Genomic DNA, 23119 nt, shown 5'->3' with positions numbered 1-23119 from the left:
CATGTTTGTTCAGGAATGTGATGAGACTGTCATGTGGTGCTGCTGGCATCGAAGTGAGGAGGTTTGTCACACGGCGCTCAGAAGGGCCATTAGGCGAAGCCCACACCACCCTCAGCCTGACAAAACGATGGTCATTAGGAGGGAACGGAGCAGCGCCCAGGGGTGTAATCCCATCTTCCCAGACTTACTGCTCACCTGCAGATGCCACAAAATGTCCACATAATGATCTGTGTGTGTGTGTGTGTGTGTGTGTGTGTGTGTGCGCGTGTGTCAAGAGATTCACATAACAGTGAAATCCAAGTTGTTCTTCTGCTCTGAAAGTTCTGAACTTGACAATTTTCCCCATAACCCAACAAAACCAAGTATTAATAAAGCAGGGGAAATAAGTAAAGAAAAGAAGTAAATTCACATTTAAATGCTCACCAAGGGTGGTGGTTAAATACAGAGGACGCGTTTCACCGTGTCACCGTGTGCTGTGCTGCAGTGTTTCACAATGACAACAACTTCACCTTCACTCAGCCACCATCAGGTGATGCAGGAGAGAGAGATGGGAAAATGGATGCTGAGGAGGTGAAACGGAGGTTACGTTTTAAACCCGCTCGTGTCACCGCACATTTTCTCTTTTGAAGAGCTGTTCTTGTCAGGCCGGGTTCTGCTGGTCTCGGGTCAGTCAGGTCCATCTTTTCCCTGGTGTGCCCTGCTGTGTGTGTGTCGAGTGTGTTGGGTTATCGCTGCTGCAGATCAGTCCGCCGGGATTAGGATTAGAAAGTATCTCAGTGTGTCAGGGATGGGCCTGGTTCACCGCCCACCGCTCGTGGGCGTGGCTGTCACGATAATACGAAGACGTCCCGATCGAGAATTTAAACAGAAGAAGCGGATTTGGTGTCCACGTTGGAGTCAGTAGGCCCGGGACCGGCAGCAGGGCCGCCATTCGGCGCTGCACGTGGCCCTGTGGTTTCCAACCACAAACACTTCCCCCTCGGTTGATAATTTTGTTCCTGTTTCCTGTTTTCCTGCAGCTCCACGCACTGCAACAATCCCCTGTCCAATTGTTCAGAGATCCGTAATCCAGCTTGAGATCCCCTTAATGTAGTGCGGCCCTAATAGGATCGCTGGCATTAACCTCAGCCACAATACCGCCAGCTGTCACATGGTCCCCTATTGGCCAGGCCGCACACTGAGGAGGGGGCAGTGGGGGGACAGGGAACGTGATCCTGAGGAGCGTGATGTCCCGGGTTCCGGAGCGGAGGCAGCCTTTTCTCGACCTGTCTGCTCTGCGTCGACTGACCGGGTGCCGGGGAACGTGGACGCGTTGCCATGGCGCTGGGTGCCATGTGGGGCCGGGTGAAGAACGTGTGTCAGCAGAACGGCCTCCTCATCCTCTCGGTTCTGGCCGTGGTCATCGGGTGCCTTCTGGGTTTCTTCCTGCGCTCCAAGCACCTCTCCGTTCAGGTCAGTGCCCCCTTCCCGGAAAATTTCCCAGGACTCCCTGCTCCCTTCTCCCAAGCATCGCCTCATTATGGCGATAGATAAAAGATACAGCAAAATTCCGATTCGTCCACAGGCAAATCCGTACATCTGAGAATTTAAAAATCCCATATAGATGTTGGGAAATTTGTCCTCAGTTGAAACCTAAAAAATGAGTATAAATGTGGCGGGAAGCTGTGAGTCTGGATGCCTGGTGGTGGGTTCTTCAGCTCGGAGATGATAGGTACATTCCCCACAATGCACTGCTGCCACCCATAATGTCCACGGGACAGAAATGTGGTTGCTGCAGTCAGACCTGCTGCAGATTAGAGGTCTCAGATCTCAGCTTTTGTCTCAGTAAAATGTTCCAACCAGAGAAACAGGTTTGCAGGTCGAGGTCCTTAATGATGAATAATTTGCTTTGATGAAGTTTGGAAGGAGCTCAGCAGAGAGAGAGAGGTCGTGGGGCGCTGATGGAAATCACTACATTTATTGTCCAGCGTTGCTACAAAAGGTCAATCCCGCAGGTCCGGCTTTTCACACCCAGACGGCGCACCGGACGCCAGGGTATCCCTGCCCACCCAGCGTGCCAACGTGCTGGCAGATGCCAGGGCTCGTGGCAGCTGGGCCCGCGTTCCACGCGCCCGCGTACCAGCTGGCCTTTTGACTGCGTGATGTTGATCTGCGGCAGCAGACCTAAGCTCTGACTCTGCCTCCGTCGCCTTATCGACAGGCGGAAAGCTCTTTAGCCCTCGGAATGGGCTCCGCCCGCCCACGACGACCTCCTCATCTCACTTAGAAATTTCTCGTTGCTCCGGTTCATTCACCTCCATCACGAACACTGAAAAACACTGACAAAAGGGCCACGAGTGATGACAGACACACATACACACTTCCATTGGCAATTGTGTTACTGACAGGCTGGGGGTGTATGGATCTACATGGACCACGTGCACACACATGGCATTCCATTGGTCCAAATGAATCAAGTTGAACTGATAATTAAGCATCTATTAACAGAGAAGAATCTTTGCTCTAAATTCAGTGAGAAAGAAAGAAGTGAATAAAATGTGAAGTACAGAAGATCCTCACTGTGTCTATTCTGATTTGAAGCGGTCATTGTCTGGGGTAGAATGATTGTACAACATGCATCTTCAATGTCTTTTTGGCCAATTTACTTCTCGTTCTACGACCTAAGAAAGAAAAACTGTAGATTTACTCACAGCTATTGGGATGGGTCCCCACTTTGCTAAGGTCCCCAAACTGGCCGAGGTGCAGTTTGCTGAGGATCGTTTCATTGGTTTTTATTTTGGACGTATGAATTTATTTCAGACTGCATACATTGTTTTGGCCTTGCGTGGGTTTTAAGAAAATCTTATGCACTTTAAATCCATTGTATTTTTTCTTCATGAAAATAATCCCACCCCGAAAACTGAATGGCCGTAATGAAAATGACATTCACGACCACGATGAGAGCGTGTAAACCATTATAACTGTTTATGTATTAAGGACCTCACTGCGTCTGGCCTTCCATACGGGCCTTGAAGCTGCGTTGCATTCTTAACGTTACGCGTCCTTCAGACATGCAGATGCACGCTGGGATATCTGAAGGAAGAAAAAACATTCATTTCTTAACATTCTAATCCATGTTTACTCAAAAGGAGACAATCTGTGCAAAATAATCCTACAGTCCGTGGTAGTCAGAGGTCGCAGGTCACCAGAATACTTTATCTGTGCAATTAGCAATGCAAAGATGGCGCCTTGAATACCGAAATAGTTAACAGCAGCACTGGAAGCTGGAGGAATTTAACAATCATGTTAAACGTGTTTCCATATACTGCTTATGTCACACACACACACCCAAGTTCACCCAAGGCAGCTGATGCTCGTTCGCCATGGGGACCAGAAATCTTTATTCGCTCCATTTAATTTTTTTTTACTAGCCAGCGTTATGCTGCTTTTCTGTTGCTTCTGTTGTGTTTCCTGTTCAGTAAAATCCCACGTTGAGCGTCATTTATGAACTGGGGGTGCGGCTGGTGAATATTTTTGTGCGTATTTTAGGAGGGTGGCCATTTATTACACAGAGAACCAACAGTAGCCTACAATATCAGCCGAGTTTTCCACAGTTGCCCCAGTTGCTTACACATTTGTCACGCCATGGGCGTCCTACACACCTATTCGTGCTAGTGGGTCGATTGTTATATGGAAATACTGCTATAGGCAGTATTTCGTCAAGAATAAAGTACGAATTACAGAATAACATCCTTTAATATTGAAGCATTTCAACACCTTTGACGAATGAGCATGTTTTTCATCATCTGGGTCCAATTCATTGGCGCCAACATATTTTTTTGTCAATGCAATCAATGACATTGACTCGTTGCCATAGCACCCAGGTATTTACTGTTCTACCGTTTGTTTTTGATGCCCATTTTGCATCATTTTGCTTTTCGGACTTGTAGTGAATTATTGATGGTGGACAATGTAAAGCGATGGACACAGGACCAAGTTTCTTCAATAAGAGTTGCGAGAACGATGCTCCAACGTGACCAAGAAGCGCTGCAAAACGTCCAGATTTTTGATTTACAGTTTAAGCCCCTCTGGATCACCGTATTCACACCCATTCACATCCATTTACAGAACATATTCACCCCCGTAATTCTCTTAAGAGCAGATTATTACAGCCGCCACAACGTTCACCAGACACTGCAGAACGCTGGATTATGGCGTTTAAAACGCAGCGGCGTACGAGCATGTGTGCGCATCACACAAGTAAAGACAATAATAATAATACAAAAAACACAGACTAAGCCACCTGTGACCTCTTTGTCTGGTTTTACGGCCGAGGGGCTTGTGTTTGATATCTTCGTCTTTTCTCTGCGTAAGAGAATTAGTTTTGGCGTAATCCGCCGCGTTCGGCTTCCATGTAAATGCAGTCGTTCCAAAATAAACACAGCAGGTCTGTCTTTCTGCCCCCGAGCTTCGGGAGGGTAAGAAGGCCCTCTGCGCACGTTTCCATGGCGGCCGCGTTGGCATGACTCGGGCCAGAATGTCGCACGGCGAGGACGGATGAGTGACTTCCCATTTCTGTGATTTCCCGCAGGAAGTGAAGTACTTCCAGTTCCCCGGAGAGCTGCTCATGAGGATGCTGAAGATGCTCATCCTGCCTTTGGTGGTGTCCAGGTGAGTGGTGCAGCCCAATCTAACTTCACACGTGACTCGGGCCCCGCCCACACGAGAAGAACCCTGCCTTCTCCCCGGAGCGTCATCTGAAATGCAGAGAACGTTCCGAACGCTGTTTTAACCCCCTCCACGCCTGTAGGTGGCGCTGTAACTCCCCGCTCTCCTTGTTCGGCGTCTAGTTCTCCTACGCGGTGAGGATTTCTCGTGGCTGCTGCAGCACGACCGCCATTGTTGTATGTCGGACGCTTTTGGGGTTAAAGGTCAGGCTGGAGGTCGGGCTGACACCTCTGGAACCTGTTTTAGGAAATAATCATTCTGGGTCCCCTGAAACGCGTCTCCGTGTGGACGCAAGATGTTCAGTTTTAGGAGAAATATAACAACTCTCTACACGCAAAAGCGCTGAATTAAAACCGCTCCAACCTGATGTTACCTGGCAGAAAGGGGCGTGGCACAATGCAGGTTAAAAGGATGAACAGGTTCTAATTTATTAACACCAGTAGATTATTATTACAGTTAGGTGTGAATATGGAAGGCCCAGTTCCCAATGGAAAGGAAACGGAAGTGTCAATGTCCACAAGAGGGAATTCTTTTATACATCTCACACCCAGGAAGTTGTCACAGGCCAATCAGATTTTTGTTTCCGCCCTGTTGCTCTCATCGTCATTTGCCGGCCCTTGTCGTCTCCTGCTTGGGGCTCTCGATGCAGTTCTCGATGCAGACACAAGGGGAGGACCCCGAACAAATGGTTGACCTTTCACGCCTCTTGCTCAGGACACGGCCGTTAGACGAAGATATGGAGAACAAAGAGGTGATGAACCTCCACACTAGACAAAGCTGCAGAACGTCAATGGCCCTGCAACTCCCCATCTTTCAAGAGAAGAAAGGGGTGGACGGGGACTCAGTTTACTCCGGGTGCCTCCGGCTTGGCTCGGCTTGTCGGATCCCCGACGAGTGAAAATTTCCCCGTTTGATTGAGGTCATGCAGGACCACCAGCGCTCACTTTTCCAGGCTCCTCCGGGTCCTGCCGAATGTTCGATTGTCCTGGAGACCGGAGTATTAATGTCCTCAACTGCTCTGTGCTTGATTGAGACATAAAATGAGAGCGAAATGAACTTTTAAAGTCTACAGATGACAAGCATTTTCAAAACATTTTCAGGCACAAGCAGGGCCACCAATCTATTCCAGACAACTTGGAGAAGAAACTTTTCCAAATATGCATGCGGCAGAAGGGCCAGTCACTAGACCAGAGACAAAAAAAGTCCAGATAAATACATGATGCACACATGTGCCAAAAATGGACAAAAAGCAGGACACTGGGGCACTTCCACAGACAGCCCGGGCTCTGTGTTCAGACGCCATTTGTGGTCCAGATTCGCCATGCATGTTCTGGCCATGAAATCAGGCAAATGGAATGATTACACGTGGGAGATCTTTGTGTGTGTGTGAGTGTGTGTGTGTGGACAGTAAGCTACTTATGTCTGGATGAGAATCAGATCCCTCGTACCCACAACTCTCTCAGTGCGGAACAGACGGGCCGAGGTCAGCGTTCCAGCCTCAGCGTCAGGTTCGCCAGCAGCCAAAGAGCTTTGGTCACGTGAAGACCAGCTGCTTTAATTACCATTAATTAAGGCCAAGTGCATGGCCACGCCCTCACGGCCCACTGCCAGTCAGGGCGGAGCCCTGGGCTTTGTGGGAATATTGCACCTGTTGCTTCCCTTGTCCTCTCGTTTTTCACCAGTCCTACATGCGGCTCCTCTAATCTCCCCTTCCAGACCGAGGGGGTTCGAGCGTCCGCTGCAATCAAGACGCGCCAGCAGAGCGCTTAGGGTCGCGCGAGGTCTTAGGGTCAATGTTAGGGCCACACGCTGTCCCTGATTCGTGGGCCATCTGCCCCGGGCCAGAGCGGAAACTGGATTACCGCATGACCAGCGCACAGAGCTTCCCCCGTCCCTCCTTCCCAATACAAATATTCCTCACGTCTTCGTTTCTCAGTATTACTTTCAGAATATGGTTTGTGAAGTCATGCAACGCGGTGCATTAAGCAGCATAGAGACAAATATCATATAAAGAGTCCAGTCAGGATCTTAATATGCAACCTGGAAACAAGACAGCACGGTGTGCATGATGTGCCATAAATGATGGAGCGTTTATATGGATATGGAACAGTTACCATGGTGCTGGTGGGAGGAGTTTATAAAAAAGGGGGTGTCCAGGATGGAGTGTCTACTTCACAACACAGAATACAGGGTGGTAGTAGCCTAGTGTGTAACACACTCGCCTGTGAACCAGAAGACCCAGGTTCAAACCCCACTTACTACCATCGTGTCCCTGAGTAAGACACTTAACCCTGAGTGTCTCCAGGGGGGGACTGTCCCTGTAACTACTGACTGTAAGTCGCTCTGGATAAGGGCGTCTGGTAAATGCAGTAAATGTAAAATGTAAAAATGCCTTCAAGTATACGTTCACATGATCTGGCTTTAACTCTGGGACATCTATGGTGACAAGAAAACTGGTGATTAACAGCTGGTCCATGTAGATAAAAAAAAGCCACCAAGTCACAGGTTCAAACCCCACTTTCTGCTGACTGTAGGTGAAGTCTGGATACGCGCCCCGTAATGCAACCTTGGCTGTTTCATCTGCTAAATGAACGTAACGTGATGAACCGTCCAGGAAGTAGAAGGAAGTAGAAGGTGTCCAGACAGAGTTTAATTAATTCGATGCATGGGATTTCTCTGACCCCCCACTCAGTAATTAGAAAGTCCACTCGTGGGGATAATCTCCTGGTCGTCCTCCTTCCAGCCCTCCATCACTCGGCTGTTTAAAACCCTGGAAACCGGAAACTTTATTGTGTAGTCGCGTTTTGAATGATTTAATAATTGTGCAGAGCAACACTCCAGAATGGCTCCATTTGAATGGCACGTTGCTGGAGAGGTTTTTTTTAACGTAAAACCCTTCTGTTGGGTGTTCAAAACCACTCGAGTCTGCATTTCAGCGCGTTTAGAAGGCGTCTGTACTGGCGTGTACTCCTTGTCGGCGCCGGATTAAGCCGAAGCTCCTCTGGCCCTGAGGTGCAGGACGCTAAAGCTCCGCTCCAGATGGTGGCCGACTCCTGTCGCCTCAGATGTGACACATGCAGCGTCAGACAGCGAGGGCATGACGTGCAGCCGTCCTGAGCCACCGAGCGCATTCGCTCACTATTCCGGAAGTGTGGGGCTTGTTCGCTAGTGTATTTACACCGACATATAAAACATGGAACGAACCAGCTGTTATGAGCCGGTCTAGGGGTTCCGGCCCATAACAAACGAAAACCTACTAAGACGAAACGAAGAAAAAACAAATAAAATATAAATAAAGAAGAAATAATCGAATAACGACAAAGAAAACGGGAAATCAGAGAAAAACAGGGAAGCCGGCCTCCTAGGGGAAGCGCAGGGGGAACCGGAAGTGATGCGATCGGGAAACGGTAGGGAGGCGGGCGGGGTGGATGAGGCTCCTTTTATTCTCTCTGTCCACAACACAGAACAAAAACACACCAAAAACAGCAGGACGTAACACAATTATTCATTACGTTCTCATAAATAGTGTTGAAGCGTCACTTGCACAAAATGGGTAAAAAGAAGCACCTTTCTTCTTTTTACCCTCTTTTTGTGGCCTATTTCTCAGATCTTTAACATCTCCTGTACGCACCGGCGTGTGGGACTAGTGGCCACTGCCGTTTCGAAAGCATTTAATTCATTCACAAGCTTCAATTAAGCAAACGGGAAAGTCCGAAAATGCAGTTCTGCTCCATGCTGAAGCCCTCAGTGTGATTATTCATGCTGCTGTTATTCTTAGGAGAGAAAAGTGTGACCCTCACCTGCCGCACAGCGAAAAACAATGTTGGTGCTTATTAATGATGTCGGTCATGCTTTGCACATGCATGCATTTATCATCATCATCATCATCGCCTGTGTGTGTTGTCTGCTGCATATGTTCTATGCTGCCCGGTGATATTAAACAGGATGCATCCCAGTCACGTCCCTGGATGCATAATAATAATGGGAACGAACGATCCTGCCGCGCTCAGTTTTATCTGGGGACCCAGTTCAAAGCCCGGGCAGCTTCAGAATAAACACGGCCATAATACTTTCATAAAGGCTACGACTCCGGCTACGTGTGGCCATTCATATATTCACCGCTCTGCTTGCATAGCTGATGAAAAGGTCCTGATTTCCCCCTGCAGTCCTGTGAAACTACGACTGGTGACTGTATAAGACATTAGAATTAATCAGAGGAAAGCTTTTAAGACCAGCTCTGAAGGCGCTGCTTTGTTTGCTTTGTTAAACGTGCTGGTGTGTGAGGACAAATATTCTTATAAAAGCGTTCTAATGCAAAAAAAAAAAAATATAGGATTTATTATAAATGGGCAGGCAATGAGGGTCCTGCTGAAACTGGTGATGTTACAATTCGAGCCACACAAGAACCGACCTGACCCGACCCGACAAGTACAGCTTGAGAATTTCACATCATATTAACATTTTCAAACGTATTTATGAGCAGTGGCCAGAATTTTTACAGCATTTATCAAACGCATTTACCAGACGCCCTCATCCAGAGGGACTTACACTCAGGGTTAAGTGTTCTGCTCAGGGACACGATGGAAGTAAGTGGGATTTGAACCTGGGTGTTCTGGTTTATAGGCGAGTGCATCACCACTGCAATGGACCACAAACGCCTGCAGAGATGGATAACACCTGCGAAGAAGGTCATCAGGATTTGTCACATACACAGTCGTACACGGTATGATGTGCAGTGAAATGCTTTTTGCGACTGATACAGACCTCAATATTGCAAATGTTGCAAGTAACAATGAAGACCGATATGCAAATATTGCAAACATAACCAAATATTACACTTTTACGTCTTTAACATAAAATATGTGTAACAGGTCGGGAGAAGGTGTGCAAATGAGTGAAAGACAATGTATAAAAATAAATAAATAAACGAGCAGTAAAGTAAAAAGCGCAAAGTGAGTCCAGAGTGAATGAAAGTCACGACTTTAGAAATTGCAAGAAGAATGGCAGTCTGTGGCCTAGCGGGTAAAGAAGTGGCACCGTAAGTAGAAGGATGCCGGTTCATCCCCTTGATGAAGGTCCCGTCCCCACACGCTGCTCCCCGGGCGCCTGTCATGGTGCCCACTGCTCACCAAGGGTGATGGTTAAATACAGCGGACACGTTTCACCGTGTCACCGTGTGCTGTGCTGTCGTGTTTCACAATGACAATCACTTCAGACGAGAGACGGCTGAAGCAACTCAAAGCGAGACCTACACATGGTTTTCTGAACTCCTGGTTAGACAATAAATTGCTGCTGCAGATTTCTGGACACTCAGACCCTGATAATACCATAAAGTTCCTCCAATGACGTATGCTCCATTTTTACTTCCTGGCCTCCGTTAGAATGGGGGCATCATCGTGACCATGCGGCTGAAACCCACCCACCTTTTACTTTGGTGTGAGCTCAAGCCGTAGAGCTAGTAGTAGGTTTCAGAGCAAAGTCGTGTTCGGCCTGAAAACAGCTGGAGCCTGCTGGGTCCCGGCGTCCAATCACGTTGTGCTGATGTCCCAGTATGAGACAGTCATGCTCACCAATCAGATGTGTCCCGTGTTAAAGCCACGCCCAATTAAACGCAAGCAAAGATGAGAAAGATGAGAACATGTGGGCCGGTCACATGATCGGAGCTGATCTGAACATCCTGGACCAGAATGAAGCTGTGTTTGGTCTGTGTTTATTCCGGTTCCCAGACTGCTCCATAGGGAGGGAGTGACCACAGTGTGCATCTTCTGGCCAGCACAAGATTACAGATTATGTACAGAACGACAGCTGGCCTGAGTTCTACATCCCATTCATTTTTCTATTTAGTGTGATGCTAGTGTTCGATGTTAGAATGTGTTAGATGAGGCCATTCAAATGCAGCCCTTGAATAAAAAGCCTTTTTTAATACATTCATTGTCTTTTTAATGCACAAACAGCATGCGTGTATTTTTTTAAATACCTCTTTGCAGAACCCCCAAGGACACACATCAAGATAAGAAAGGCAAGTAGCGAGTGTGGCAAGGCAGTCTCCACATTCCGAGGAGACAAAGGAGCGGCCATTTTTACAAAATAACAGGCATTGTGGTAGAACGAACGTCATTCAGGACACTCGGGGATCGTGGTTGACAGGAAACGTCCTCCAAAATGACAGTGAATTTCGAACTGGATGCGCTGCTTGTAAGGGAGGTGGCTTGTGTTGGTGCACGTGAGAGAGTTTGCAGGGACGTTAGTCAGAAATTCCCCTTTGAAGTGTGGGGATTACTGCGGATGGAGTAAAAGCTTATTTTCACTCATTTTCACTTGTCAGATGAACAGAAGTCATTACGGGCCAGCAGCAGCAGTGCAGATCTTCCACACTGTAATGGAAGTTGAGGTTGAAATGACAAATGTTCTAGCCCGGGGTAAGAATGTAAATGGTAAAAAGTAATGGACTGAGAACAAAGCCCTGAGGGATGCCGCTTGTTTGATCCGAGACCTTTCTATGTTCTGTGGCCACTCCCTGCTAGTCACATGAAGGCAAGTAAAAAATAAAACATAAAATGCTAACAATAAAACATGCATGTCTGTATGTATGCAGAATATTAGCGAATGCCAGTTCGGGGCAGTGGTGGCCTAGAAAGATAGAGAGTGGACCTGAACCGCCAAGGTGCCACTGAGCAAACCCACGCACTGAAACTGTGTCACTGTGAAACACTGCAGCACAGCACACGGTGACACGGTGAAACGTGTCCTCTGTATTTAACCATCACCCTCGGTGAGCAGTGGGCACCATGACAGGCATCCGGGGAGCAGTGTGTGGGGACGGTGCTTTGCTCAGTGACACCTTGGCGGATTGGGATTCGAACCGGCAACCTTCTGATTACGGGGCCGCTTCCTTAACCGCTTAATATGTCCAACTGAGACCAAAAAAAAAACAGAACTTAACCTGTGAGTTCTCTCACTCAGGCCAATGAGCACAACTTGAAAACACGACAGAAGAAAAGCAGTGTCAATTATAAAGTCCAGTTTATCACAGAGTCCCCCTGTTAGACACAGACAAAGTTAAATTCACCCTAGTTAGGCTGTCCTAGTTAGGGTACCGGGCCACTGTAGCACCAATATACCACTATAACATATTTCAGTATCGGCCGTACAGTGCAACCGTCTGCCGCTGCTTCTGTTTGTTTTTCTCCGAGACACGGAATCAAGCACCCAGACTACTGGCAGACCCCAGTGATCAGACCAGCAAATAAATCCTGGTTCCTGACAACTGCTTAACAAGGACATACCATGAAACAAACCAGAGGGTCACCACAGCCACCACCACCGTTACAACTACAGCTTCAGGGATCTTCAAATGGACCAGTAACATCATTATGGACACGTAATCTAGACCATGACACTGACTACATCCTGGACTCCTCCAACCCTACAACCGTAGGACTTATCATTATATCATCCCCAACCCTGCACTGACACCATTTGCAGGCTCACTCTACCCTGGAAGGGGGTCCCTCTCTGTATCACTCCTTCCAACGTTTCTTCCCACCTTTTTTCTCTCTCCTAGAGTTTTTTTTGTGTGGAGTTTTTCCTTGTGTGCAGAAGGGTCAAGTGTGGGGGGTGTCAACTGTAGGGCCTGTCAAAGCCCATTGAGACGTACTGTATGTGATTCTGGGCTAAATAAGAAATAAATGTTGTTGTTGTTGTTGTTTCGGTGCAGGAAGTCCTTTAAAGCTCTCCCAGGGGCGGGGCCTGCGCTCAGTGTTCCTGGGATGAGAGTCAGATGTGTGTGGTTCTTTGAGAGTATTGACAGCTTGATGTGCTGCGATGTGCTGTGTGCTCCCACCAACTCTGGACCCACACCAGTTTGCGTACCGCAGCAATAGGAGCACAGAGGATGCCGTCTCCATAGCGCTGCACTCTGTACTCACACACCTGGACAAGCAAAACACCCATGCACGGATGCTGTTTGTTGATTTCAGCTCAGCATTTAACACTGTCATCCCCTCTAAGTTCATCTCTAAACTTAGAGCCCTGGACATCAACACCTCACTTTGCAACTGGATTATGGACTTTCTGACCAGCAGACCACAGCATGTAAGGTCAGGCCACATCCGCTCCACTACTGTCACGCTCAACACTGGTGTACCACAGGGCTGTGTGCTGAGCCCCTTCCTCTACTCCCTCTTCACCCATGACTGCCGACCTATGTATGGATCAAACTCCGTTATTAAGTTTGCAGATGACACCACGGTGATAGGTCTCATCGACAACAACGATGAGACTGCCTACAGGGAGGAGGTCCAGCATCTGGCCACTTGGTGCACAGAAAATAACCTTCTTTTAAACACCACCAAGACCAAGGAGCTCATTGTGGACTTCAGGAGGGAGAGAAGAGGCTCGCATGATCCCATCCACATCAATGGGATGACTGTGGAGCCTGTTACATCCTTCAAGTTCCTGGGGACCCACATCTAGGAGGACCTGTTCTGGAGCATTAACACCTCCAGCCTGGTCAAGAAGGCTCACCAGCGCCTCTTCTTCTTGAGAACATTAAAAAAGAACCAGCTACCCACTACCATCCTGTTGAACTTCTACCGCTCTACAATAGAGAGCATCCTAACCAGCTGTCTCACAGTGTGGTATGGAAGCTGCACTGTTGCTGAGCGTAAGGCGATGCAGCGGGTGGTGAAAACTGCCCAGCGCATCACAGGGACTCCACTTCCATCCATCGAGGACATCCAGAGGAAGCACTGTCTGCGTCGAGCTCACAGTATTCTTAAGGACTCCTCCCACCCGGCCCACGAACTGTTCTCTCTCCTGCCTTCAGGCAGACGCTTCAGGCTACCACGGACAAGAACCAGCAGACTTAGGAACAGCTTTTTTCCCCAGAGCTGTTTCCTTGCTGAACTCCTCTGCCCCCCCCATACACTCCTGATAATCACTGCACTGTACTACTCCTGCACATATCACTTTATGTATATATATAACTTATTTGAACTGTATCCTGCACTTGCTGCTTATTGCACTTCTGGTTAGACCTAAACTACATTTCGTTGCCCTGTACTTGTACATGTGTAATGACAATAAAGTTGAATCTAATCTAATCTAATCTAATCTATTGCGTGGTAAAGCTTCTGATGCTATTTTAATGCAGTCATTACACTGAAAATCAGATTTGCAAGTGGTCCGTCAGCCCTTGTGTACATCAGAGTCATTATTTCATTGCACATATTTGATATACAAACCTGTAAAATGCATCAGAAATGCTCTCTGATGATCTTAAGGAAACTTTTTACATTTATGACTATATAATATAATTGGTTAAATACAGAGGACACGTTTCCCCGTGTCAACCGTGTGCTGTGCTGCCACTTCACAGCATTTGCACTGGGACTAAAAGGTGGAAGACATATTTGTGGTTCTTTGTCTGATTATTTCACATCTGTGTCCTGCATTTCAGCCTCATGTCCGGCCTGGCAGCTCTTGACGCCAAGTGCTCCAGTCGGCTGGGCATCATGACCATCTCGTACTACCTGTGGACCACCTTCGTCGCCGTGGTGGTGGGCATCGTCATGGTCATTGTGATTCACCCCGGTGGCGCCGCCCAGAAGGAGGACTCCGAGGACAGTGGCAAGGCAATCATGAGCTCTGCCGACGCCCTTCTGGACCTCATCCGGTACGTCAGCGATACCGTGGTCAGGGGAACTTTAGCACTTGGTGCGTAATATAACGATTAAAAAATCATTTTCTTGATGATTTTAAGACTGATTCCTGCTTCCCGGCCAAGTCCATCCTGTTTCTAATTCCTGTTTGCTAGGACCCAAGATTAAAGGACTTACTGTTATGTCAAAAATGTCTTTAAGTCACAACTACAAAGAGACGGACCTGCGGCGAAGTTCCCATTCAACGCCAGGTTCGAATGAACCAGAATTATCTGCATTTATGAAATCACCTAAAATTGTAGGGTGTAAAGCTGGCGTAAACCACAACTGAATGTGTTCTTCTGCAGAGCAGAGTGACAGCAATGGATGAGCAGACAAAACTTGGTTTACATGACAGTGTGAGGATTGTGTGGAAAGGATTTTGTTCAGATTTTCAGGACTTCATTAGCACAGCAATGGGTGCTAGTAGACCCAGGTTCAAATCCCACTTACTACCATCGTGTCCCTGTGCAGGAACTTACCCTGAGTGTCTCCAGGGGGGACTGTCTGGAAATGTAAATGAAGTGACTAAAGTGAAGGTACCGCATTCGCTCTAGAAACACAGCCAAAAAACGAACAGCTGACCGCCACCTGGTCACCTGCTGGTTAGCAATTTAACCTGGTGGACCCATATATGAGATTTGAAATACTGTATAATTATATTCATTTCTATACATTTTATTCACAGCCATCCTGGGTTAAATGTCTACTGGGCCTGCTGAGGAAGATTAACGCACTCTGTGTTTTTGGTGAATCCTGGAAAGTTAAGGACGTACTCCATTTTACCACTTTACAATAAGAAATAATCAATATTACGACATTTTCATTAGTGACAGGGGAATTGCTGACCTTAACTCAGATCAACAGCGGCATCAAGCAGGGATCAATAAATCCCATCCGGGTCCTTTTTTCCCATATTGCTTTTTCTATTATTATCAATAGTAGATTGAAGGTTTTCACTCTGGAAGAGTTTATTATCTTGTTTTTCGACTATAATCCATTTCTTGTACGTAAGAATCTAGCATCCAGCAGCCAGCAGGGAATATCATGTGTTCCACGTGCATTTATTAATGCGTCTAAATGCACTCTCTACATGCGCAGCGGGATCTTCCCTGAATAACTGTCATGCAGAGGATGCGCTACTGCAGCACATGTACATATTATGCTGCAATAATAGCGCTTGGAAGCCTGTTGCTCTTGTAAACACCGACCATCTGGTCTTTTAATTCCCAGAGAAGACAGATTTTAGGGAAAAGTAATAAGCTTTGGCCAAGAGCAGAATGGCGTAATTGTGCAGGTTTTGTTGCTTTGAGGCTTTGAAGCTTTACATGCCCTCTGGCAAGTGACTCTTTCTTATTTCTATACATGGTTTCAGATCGCGTTCATAAAGTTTGTAAAGTACGTAATATGAACCAAACACATTGTGTAGTAGGTTTGTCATGAAACCTAAAAATGATGTAGTTGTATTTTTAGATGATTTATGTTTATTATGTGGAGTACATAAAGAAATGAATAACTAAATAAATATAAGCCAAACTAATAAATAAATGAACAATAAATGACAGAAATGTATTCGAATGTTTTTAAGACAGAAAAACAAAGCACTCCTTGGTTCTAATGCCGCAAATCTGAAAAATATGTGCGTTGTGCAATTACATAATTGTAAAACACGGAGAGACACAAAGGCAGCACAGCCAGCCTCACAGCAGGACCTGAAGGCTCACGCATTCACACGCTGACACCTTCTGTTCTAGTTTTTGGTGCATTTTGTACTATTTTCTTGTACTACATGTCTGCACTGGAGGAGTTGCTTTTAATCTCCTAGTACATGCATACAGTCACTATAAAAGGCGTTCTTAAAAGTTAACTTAAAAAGTTATCAACTTTACCGCACAGAAATCCTTGAATCGGTGAATCTGAGCGCCCCAACATGACCCCAGCCGTCTCACTCCAAGCCACCTTCAAAGCTCGACAGCCTGCTTATTCCAGCGCTAATTCAAATTTTCATATTACGTCTGAACTTTACCCCCTCTCGTAACTCCACGAACGATCCGGCGTGATGTTGTGTCAGATGCCAGTCGTGTCCTCGCTTTTGACATTTTCTAGCAAGCTTGGTGCTGCAGGACGCTGCCGTTGTTTGTCCCTCGTGCTGGAGGTGATTCTGGGGACAGTTGCGTGTCACCACTGGGCATCTCGAGAGAAGCTTTGGTCTGGAAGGTTGAGTGCGGTTGTTACTGAAATCCTTCCCACCGCAGGAGCCTGAGTGGAGGATAGAGGTTTATGGAAAATAATAAAGACGAGGCATCATGCATCGCGTTTCGGAGGTCAGGCGTGGGTCACCAATGGCAGTATTGCCACATGATTCAGTGACCTGGACGAAAGTGGAATGTTAATGAATAGCAGTTATTAAACGCTGAACTCTTTCCCTTCCTCACAGCAACATGTTCCCTGCCAATCTGGTCCAAGCAACATTCCAGCAGGTGAGTTGTCAAACGAAAAACCTTCTTCTTTCAGCGAGTTGAGTGTAGGCGTCTCTTTCATTTTCCTAATTTGTGGCCCGCAGTATCGAACCCAGAGCATCCCAATCCTGAAACCCAGACCCACAGTCAGCCAGGACCTGGCAGAGAGCACCACCAGGCGCATTTTCATCTACGGCGTCCAGGACGACAACGGCACGGACATCCAGAGCTTCTCCCTGGACCTCACCCCACCACCCGACGTCATCTTCCAGACCAAGCCGGGCACCAGCGAGGGCATGAACGTGCTGGGCATCGTCATCTTTTCCGCCACGATGGGTGAGGGTGAACTTTTCAGGCTTATCTTGACGCATCACACTTCCTGTGAAGTGTGATACACGTCATGGAAGTGTTATTACAGTGAGGAACATTCCCTTTCAGAGGGAAATGCAACTCAATTATTCCTCTAGATGTCTGCACGGTAGCCGTCACTCACGGACAAAAGCGACGGCGTCTTTAATACCCGACCATTTTAATGTTCCATTTCCATTCCTGCCATGTGGAATAATGCCGTTTCTCCTCTCTGCAGGTATAATGCTGGGTCGAATGGGGCCCAACGGCAGCGCCCTGGTCAACTTCTGTCAGAGTCTGAACGAGGCCGTGCTGAAAATCGTCGCCATCGTTATCTGGTAAGAGCCGTGGCGGGGAACGTGGGACTGAGCCGCGCCTTCGAGCAGGGTGCACTAATTCAGACTCGACCAGACCTTTTATTACAGGTGTATGTGTGTGTGTGTGTGTGTGTGTGTGTGTGTGTATATATATTCTTAATTTCACAGAGTAGAGCCTGCTGGCCGATTTCTTGGGCCAATTGTCTCCCAAGGAGGAATAGATATCTGAAGTGAACAAGCCTTGTATAGTTTAGATGTGGAGCGTGGAACTGCTCCACCAAACTGCTTTAAACAACAGGGAATTGTGGAATTATGAACCAACAGGCCATTTGTACGTTCAACTGGATCCTTTGCAGAATTCACCACTCTGTGGTTATTTCATGTGATTTTTCAATGTTCCACAACCACCACCAGGTACTTTCCATTTGGAATCGTATTCCTGGTAGCGGGGAAGATTCTGGAGATGGACGATCCTTCCGCGATGGGAAAGAAGCTGGGATTCTACGCCATCACTGTGGTGATGGGCCTGATCCTCCATGGCCTGTTCATCCTCCCGGCCATGTACTTCTTCATCACCAAAAAGAGCCCCATCGTCTACATCAGGGGCATCCTTCAGGCCCTACTCATCTCCCTTGCCACGTCGTCAAGGTAACGGACCACAGAATTTCATTCTGTTCTAAACATTTTTAGTAAAAACTCATTAAATGTTCTTTAATGCTTGTCAAGGGCTGAGTATCCAGATGGGTTCTGCACTTAACATGAAGCCATTAAGCTCTCTATTAGCACAAACACAAACATTTTTTCTCCTTTTAAATATATTTACTGCTTGATAAGCGTGTCAAATCCAGCCCACACGTCCCAAACGGGGACAAAAACACAAATTACAGGAGAAAACGTACCAAAGCTGCCAAAAGAACTTCTAAAACATAATGAGCCCTATTTTCAAGGAGCAGAACTTGTGGGGCTTGTTCACTGTAAGGTCAAGTATGTTCTCAGGATGTACAGCAATAAATAGAACAAAGTGCCATGATTCATCCAGAAGATTTTAATGAGGTTTCCGATATTGAAGGGGCAGTGGTGGCCTGGTGGCTTGCGGGTTCAAATCCTGACCTGTCAAGGTGCCACTGAGGTCCCCTTGATCAAGGTACCGGCCCCACACGCTGCTCCCTGCCCACTAAGGGTCATGGGTTTGTCATAATTGCTGGACATGGCGAGGAAGGAGGATGCATATCCGCAACGTCACGAGACAGGGATTTATATAATTAACCAGAAAAATATTAACATTATGTTTACTAACCACAAAAAAATCCAATCTGGCAACACAAGTTCTTGTTTCCTCTGAATCTAACATCTAATTTAGGCCCAATAATTTAATGACAACTTTAAATCAATAAAACATGGCCTACCACCCGTCCCCCCCATATTCCCTCTACTTCTCCTTGCAGCTCTTCCAGGGTTCAGGTGATTTATGGGATGATGTGTTATAGTATATTTCCATACTGTCCATGGAAGCAGCAGATAGGCCTCCTGAAAGTAAATATGACTCAAACAGCATCACAGTGACTGACGAGAGGAGACACTGGAGACAAGTTCTTATTCATCTCGTCTGCCATCATCTGTCCCATCAGCTCTGCCACTCTGCCTATCACCTTCAAGTGCCTCCTGGAGAACAACCACATCGATCGGCGGATCATCCGCTTCGTGCTGCCCGTGGGGGCCACCATCAACATGGACGGCACGGCGCTGTACGAGGCGGTGGCGGCCATCTTCATCGCCCAGGTCAACAACTACGAGCTGGACTTCGGCCAGATCATAACCATCAGGTGAACCTGCAGATCTCTGGAACCAGATTATATTCTGAAGACACCATTATACGTCAGATCATATTTAAACACACAGCTTCCATTTATCTCCACCAGCTCATTATTACATTTATCCTGTTTTATTAGCCGAACCCTTTTATTTTACTGGGTGTGTGCCGCTGTATTCATTTTTAGTCGCTATTAAGGTGGCTCACGTCTCCGGCACCCCAACAAACAGCATAACAAGATCATTATATCATCATGGTCAGCACTTCTCAGGCCTACAAAGACCATTCAGTTTGGTTGTGATGCCGAAGTACGGCTCGTTTTTAGGTGTGAGCCGCGCCCTCTTCAGACCCAGTACAGCACTCGGGCACCAGAACCACGGAGAGCAGATTTTAACCAGCCTGTCCACCTTCTCCACAGCATCACCGCCACGGCCGCCAGCATCGGTGCCGCCGGCATTCCGCAGGCTGGCCTCGTCACCATGGTGATCGTGCTGACCTCAGTCGGCCTTCCCACCGACGACATCACGCTCATCATCGCTGTGGACTGGGCATTGTAAGTCATTTCATTTAAAGATAACGGACATAATCCACTGCGTCCCGTATTAACAATCAGTTTAAACCAAAAACAAGTAAAATTATGCCATGAAAATTACATTCTTACCTTTACAGCATTTATTTACCAGACGCCCTTATCCAGAGCGACTTACAGTCAGTAGTTACAGGGACAGTCCCCCCCTGGAGACACTCAGGGTTAAGTGTCCTGCTCAGGGACACGATGGTAGTAAGTGGGGTTTGAACCTGGGACTTCTGGTTCACAGGCGCTAGGCTACCACCACCCTGTAAACTAGTACCGCTCTTACAGTCTTTTGCAAAGTTTTTATGCGGTTAGTTGTTGTCCCACCTTCCTGATTTGATTGGCAAGCAGTGAATTAAATTGTTTAACATTTTTTAAGAAATGCAAAGCAACAGACCCGAAGAGCAATGACATGTACAAGAATACAAGTATTATACTTCATTTATTATACTCATCCATGGACATGTACATTCCTTCATCTGCTGCATTATTTCCCATTCAGGACAATCCTAAATGTCATCTGAGATAAGGCCAGGGCTCTTCAGATTTTCCACGATGTGTCCGAGTCAGACGTTATTTCAATTCCTGGGATTTGGATTAGATGGCCAGATTTGGGGCGCCTGGCAGTAGGATTTCTAAATGTCATAGAAAGTTGTTTTTTTTATGAACCAGCGGTGTTGAATATCATCTTTTCATCTCGTCATCTATGGTCAGATTTATAGAAGAAAGCACATGGACTGATTGTGATGTTTCTTCAGAGACCGCTTCAGGACGATGGTGAACGTGATGGGTGACGCTCTGGCCACCGGCATCATGGCCCACATCTGCAGGAAAGACTTTGTGAAGGAGGGGGAGGAGGTGAGTTCTGCAAAAACAAGTCAATTAACCCCGAGGAACTTCCTGGTCTTCACGTCGTGGTCCACGGTGGTCCACGGTGGTCCGGTGTTGGAGAGAACTGCCGTGTTTCGCTCTTTCCGGAATGTGTCTCATCTTTAAAATACACGAACGAAGCAGCAACGTCCATGAAAGTTTCTTAATGAACATGAACAGAATGGAGATGAAGTTGGAAAAGCTGAACTCATTCATTTGAGTTTTTATTTGTTTTAGTCACGTCCAGACTCCTTTATTCTAGTCATGTTTTAGTCGATTAAACGTTTTTTTAGTAACGCAATTCTATTGAAGCCGGTCAATATGGTCCAAGTACCGAGTAGAACAGACAAAAACGCATTCAGTCTCGTTTTTATTCAACAATATTACATATTATATATTTTCTTCTAGCATTTACATTACCCGCTCTGACGCCCCGCAGATCCCCCTCATCTGCGAGACGAAGCCCATGATCAGCATCCAGCAGATGATGGCCTATCAGAAGAACGGATGCTTCCAGCCGCCGCCCCCGGGGCCCCTGCGGAAGGCGGGGCACCTGTCGCCCGACGTGGCCCGCCTCATCCAGCTGGAGGAGGGCATCCGGCCCGTGGACAAGAAGCCCTCGCACCTCTCGCCGCACCGCCACAAGCGCGAGCACAAGGAGAAGGACCACTGTGCCATAGACATGAACGGCCTGGAGACCAACGTATAGAAGAGCACACACTCGCAGAGCCAGGTGGACAAGCAGAGACGATGTCCCGGCACGGCCCCGCCCCAGGAGGCGAGGGACGGCCTTTTCATGCTTTTGTCTGTACTCTGTCTGTCATGTTTGTTTGTGCAGCTTCGTCTGTGTTTGGTGTTTGTGCGCTTGTGCTGGTTGAAAGGGAAGAGGCGGAGTCATGCAGCCACTTCCTGTTCATCAGCGTCGCAAGAGATGGCGGGGACCCAGATTACGTCCTCGACACCTTTTATTTACTACAGACTTACTTTTTCTCTGCAGTTTCCGACTTTTTTTTATGTTATTCTTATGATCTGGTTGGGAGTGAGGCAATAATCCGTCCTGGACGAAATCTCCACACATGGAAATGTGAATGTGCGAGGACAGAATCTCGTGCTTTTTCTGTTTCAAATGTTCCTTCCCTTTGTGCAAACAAGTGGATTTCTTTCCACGCCCGCCGTGTGCGAGTGGATTTTTATATTTCTTTTTTTTACAGGGTTGTAGACGCCAGCCAATCACATTCACCAGCAGGACTGGCCACGTTCCCGCCCCCAATCCGTGTGAAAACTCGTCTATTACTGATCCCTCTTTGCATAAAACCATGAGGGCAATTGATAATGTAAATCTCATTTGCATAAATTAGAACATTATGACTAGAACAGAGGTGGAAAACGGTCCGATTCACATCTTGACATGTATGTCTGTGGCATAATACGTGGACAGCTAATTACATCAATTAATCAATTTCCCTCTGGTGCGTGTATAGTGGGGCACATACGGCAGTCTGATTTAATGGCCAAGCCGAGGTGCCATGCCAGTGTAACCCTGACACTGGGTGGGGTCACCTGCTCCATCTGCCAACCGGCGGGTCACTGATCTGTGAGCGGCCACGCCCTGCAGGGTGGACAAGGAAGTTAGAAGAAAAGCGGCACACCGGGCCGGTCCATCAGTTTCTGAAACCGTGACCTTCAAAACCTTGACCTGTCTGCAGACAGAGCTAAGAAATGTACTAAAAACGAGACATATCACAGGATTATTTACCATATTCTAAAATGCAAATGTCGAGAATTGTAAAATATTCATATATTCATAAGCATTCAAATAATCACAGCTGAATCAATTTTACTTGCAATTGAAAAAAAAGTAAACAATTGCAGGTGATGAAATAAGAAAGTGGAGGTTTACATGCACAGCACGGCAAAAAACCGACCAAAGACAAACTATTTGAATTAGAACTTCCGCTTTCACCCGGTTCTGCGTCAGTTTTTGAAGCGCTTTCTTTCATCACATCGAGCTTCCTGTCTAATGGACCCATGCACGTGACGTTCCCCCGGTGGGCTTTTAGGCATGAAGCACTGTAATTAGGACCTGCTGCCCAACATAAATGACTTCTACTCAGAAAGGCTCCGATGAGAATACACTTTCAAATAAAACTGGAAAAGATGGACGTTCTGTGAAATGAAAAAGGCGAGAAGAGCTGGAATTCTTCCTCAAGGCTGCCGTTTTCAGAACGTAATGAGGTTCAGCAGGTTCTCCCACTGAGCACTTCAGATCGAGGCCACTGCTACAACCATTCAACCGATGTGTGACAAGACGGCCTTCAAAGGTGGCGTGACCT

At 47.1% G+C, this 23119-nt stretch overlaps 1 protein-coding gene across 1 annotated transcript; it reads left to right on the top strand.

Moving 5' to 3' along the window:
• Nucleotides 1-1205: 1205 nt before the first annotated feature.
• LOC114789331 (excitatory amino acid transporter 5-like) lies at nt 1206-21956 on the top strand. The gene is made up of 11 exons (XM_028978635.1): nt 1206-1452; nt 4571-4650; nt 14168-14383; nt 16846-16888; nt 16972-17203; nt 17454-17553; nt 17947-18180; nt 19161-19355; nt 19761-19895; nt 20675-20774; nt 21226-21956. The coding sequence occupies exons 1-11, from the start codon at nt 1318-1320 to the stop codon at nt 21493-21495; spliced, it is 1740 nt and encodes a 579-aa protein (XP_028834468.1). The 5' UTR covers nt 1206-1317; the 3' UTR covers nt 21496-21956.
• The last annotated feature ends 1163 nt before the right edge of the window (nt 21957-23119 follow it).

The sequence above is a fragment of the Denticeps clupeoides genome, chromosome 4 (assembly GCF_900700375.1).
Source record: "Denticeps clupeoides chromosome 4, fDenClu1.1, whole genome shotgun sequence".
In the NCBI taxonomy this organism is placed as follows: domain Eukaryota; kingdom Metazoa; phylum Chordata; class Actinopteri; order Clupeiformes; family Denticipitidae; genus Denticeps; species Denticeps clupeoides.
The sequence above is the reverse complement of the archived record's forward strand: the minus strand, read 5'-3'. Positions and strand labels throughout refer to the sequence as shown.

What these genes read in the sequence shown, in the direction of transcription:
- LOC114789331 (XM_028978635.1), top strand. Translation starts at nt 1,318, where the DNA reads ATGGCGCTGGGTGCCATGTGGGGCCGGGTGAAGAACGTGTGTCAGCAG. An exon ending in CTGCCTTTGGTGGTGTCCAG is followed by an intron (nt 4,651 to 14,167) that starts GTGAGTGGTGCA and finishes CCTGCATTTCAG; the next exon opens with CCTCATGTCCGGCCTGGCAG. An exon ending in TCCCTTGCCACGTCGTCAAG is followed by an intron (nt 18,181 to 19,160) that starts GTAACGGACCAC and finishes CTGTCCCATCAG; the next exon opens with CTCTGCCACTCTGCCTATCA.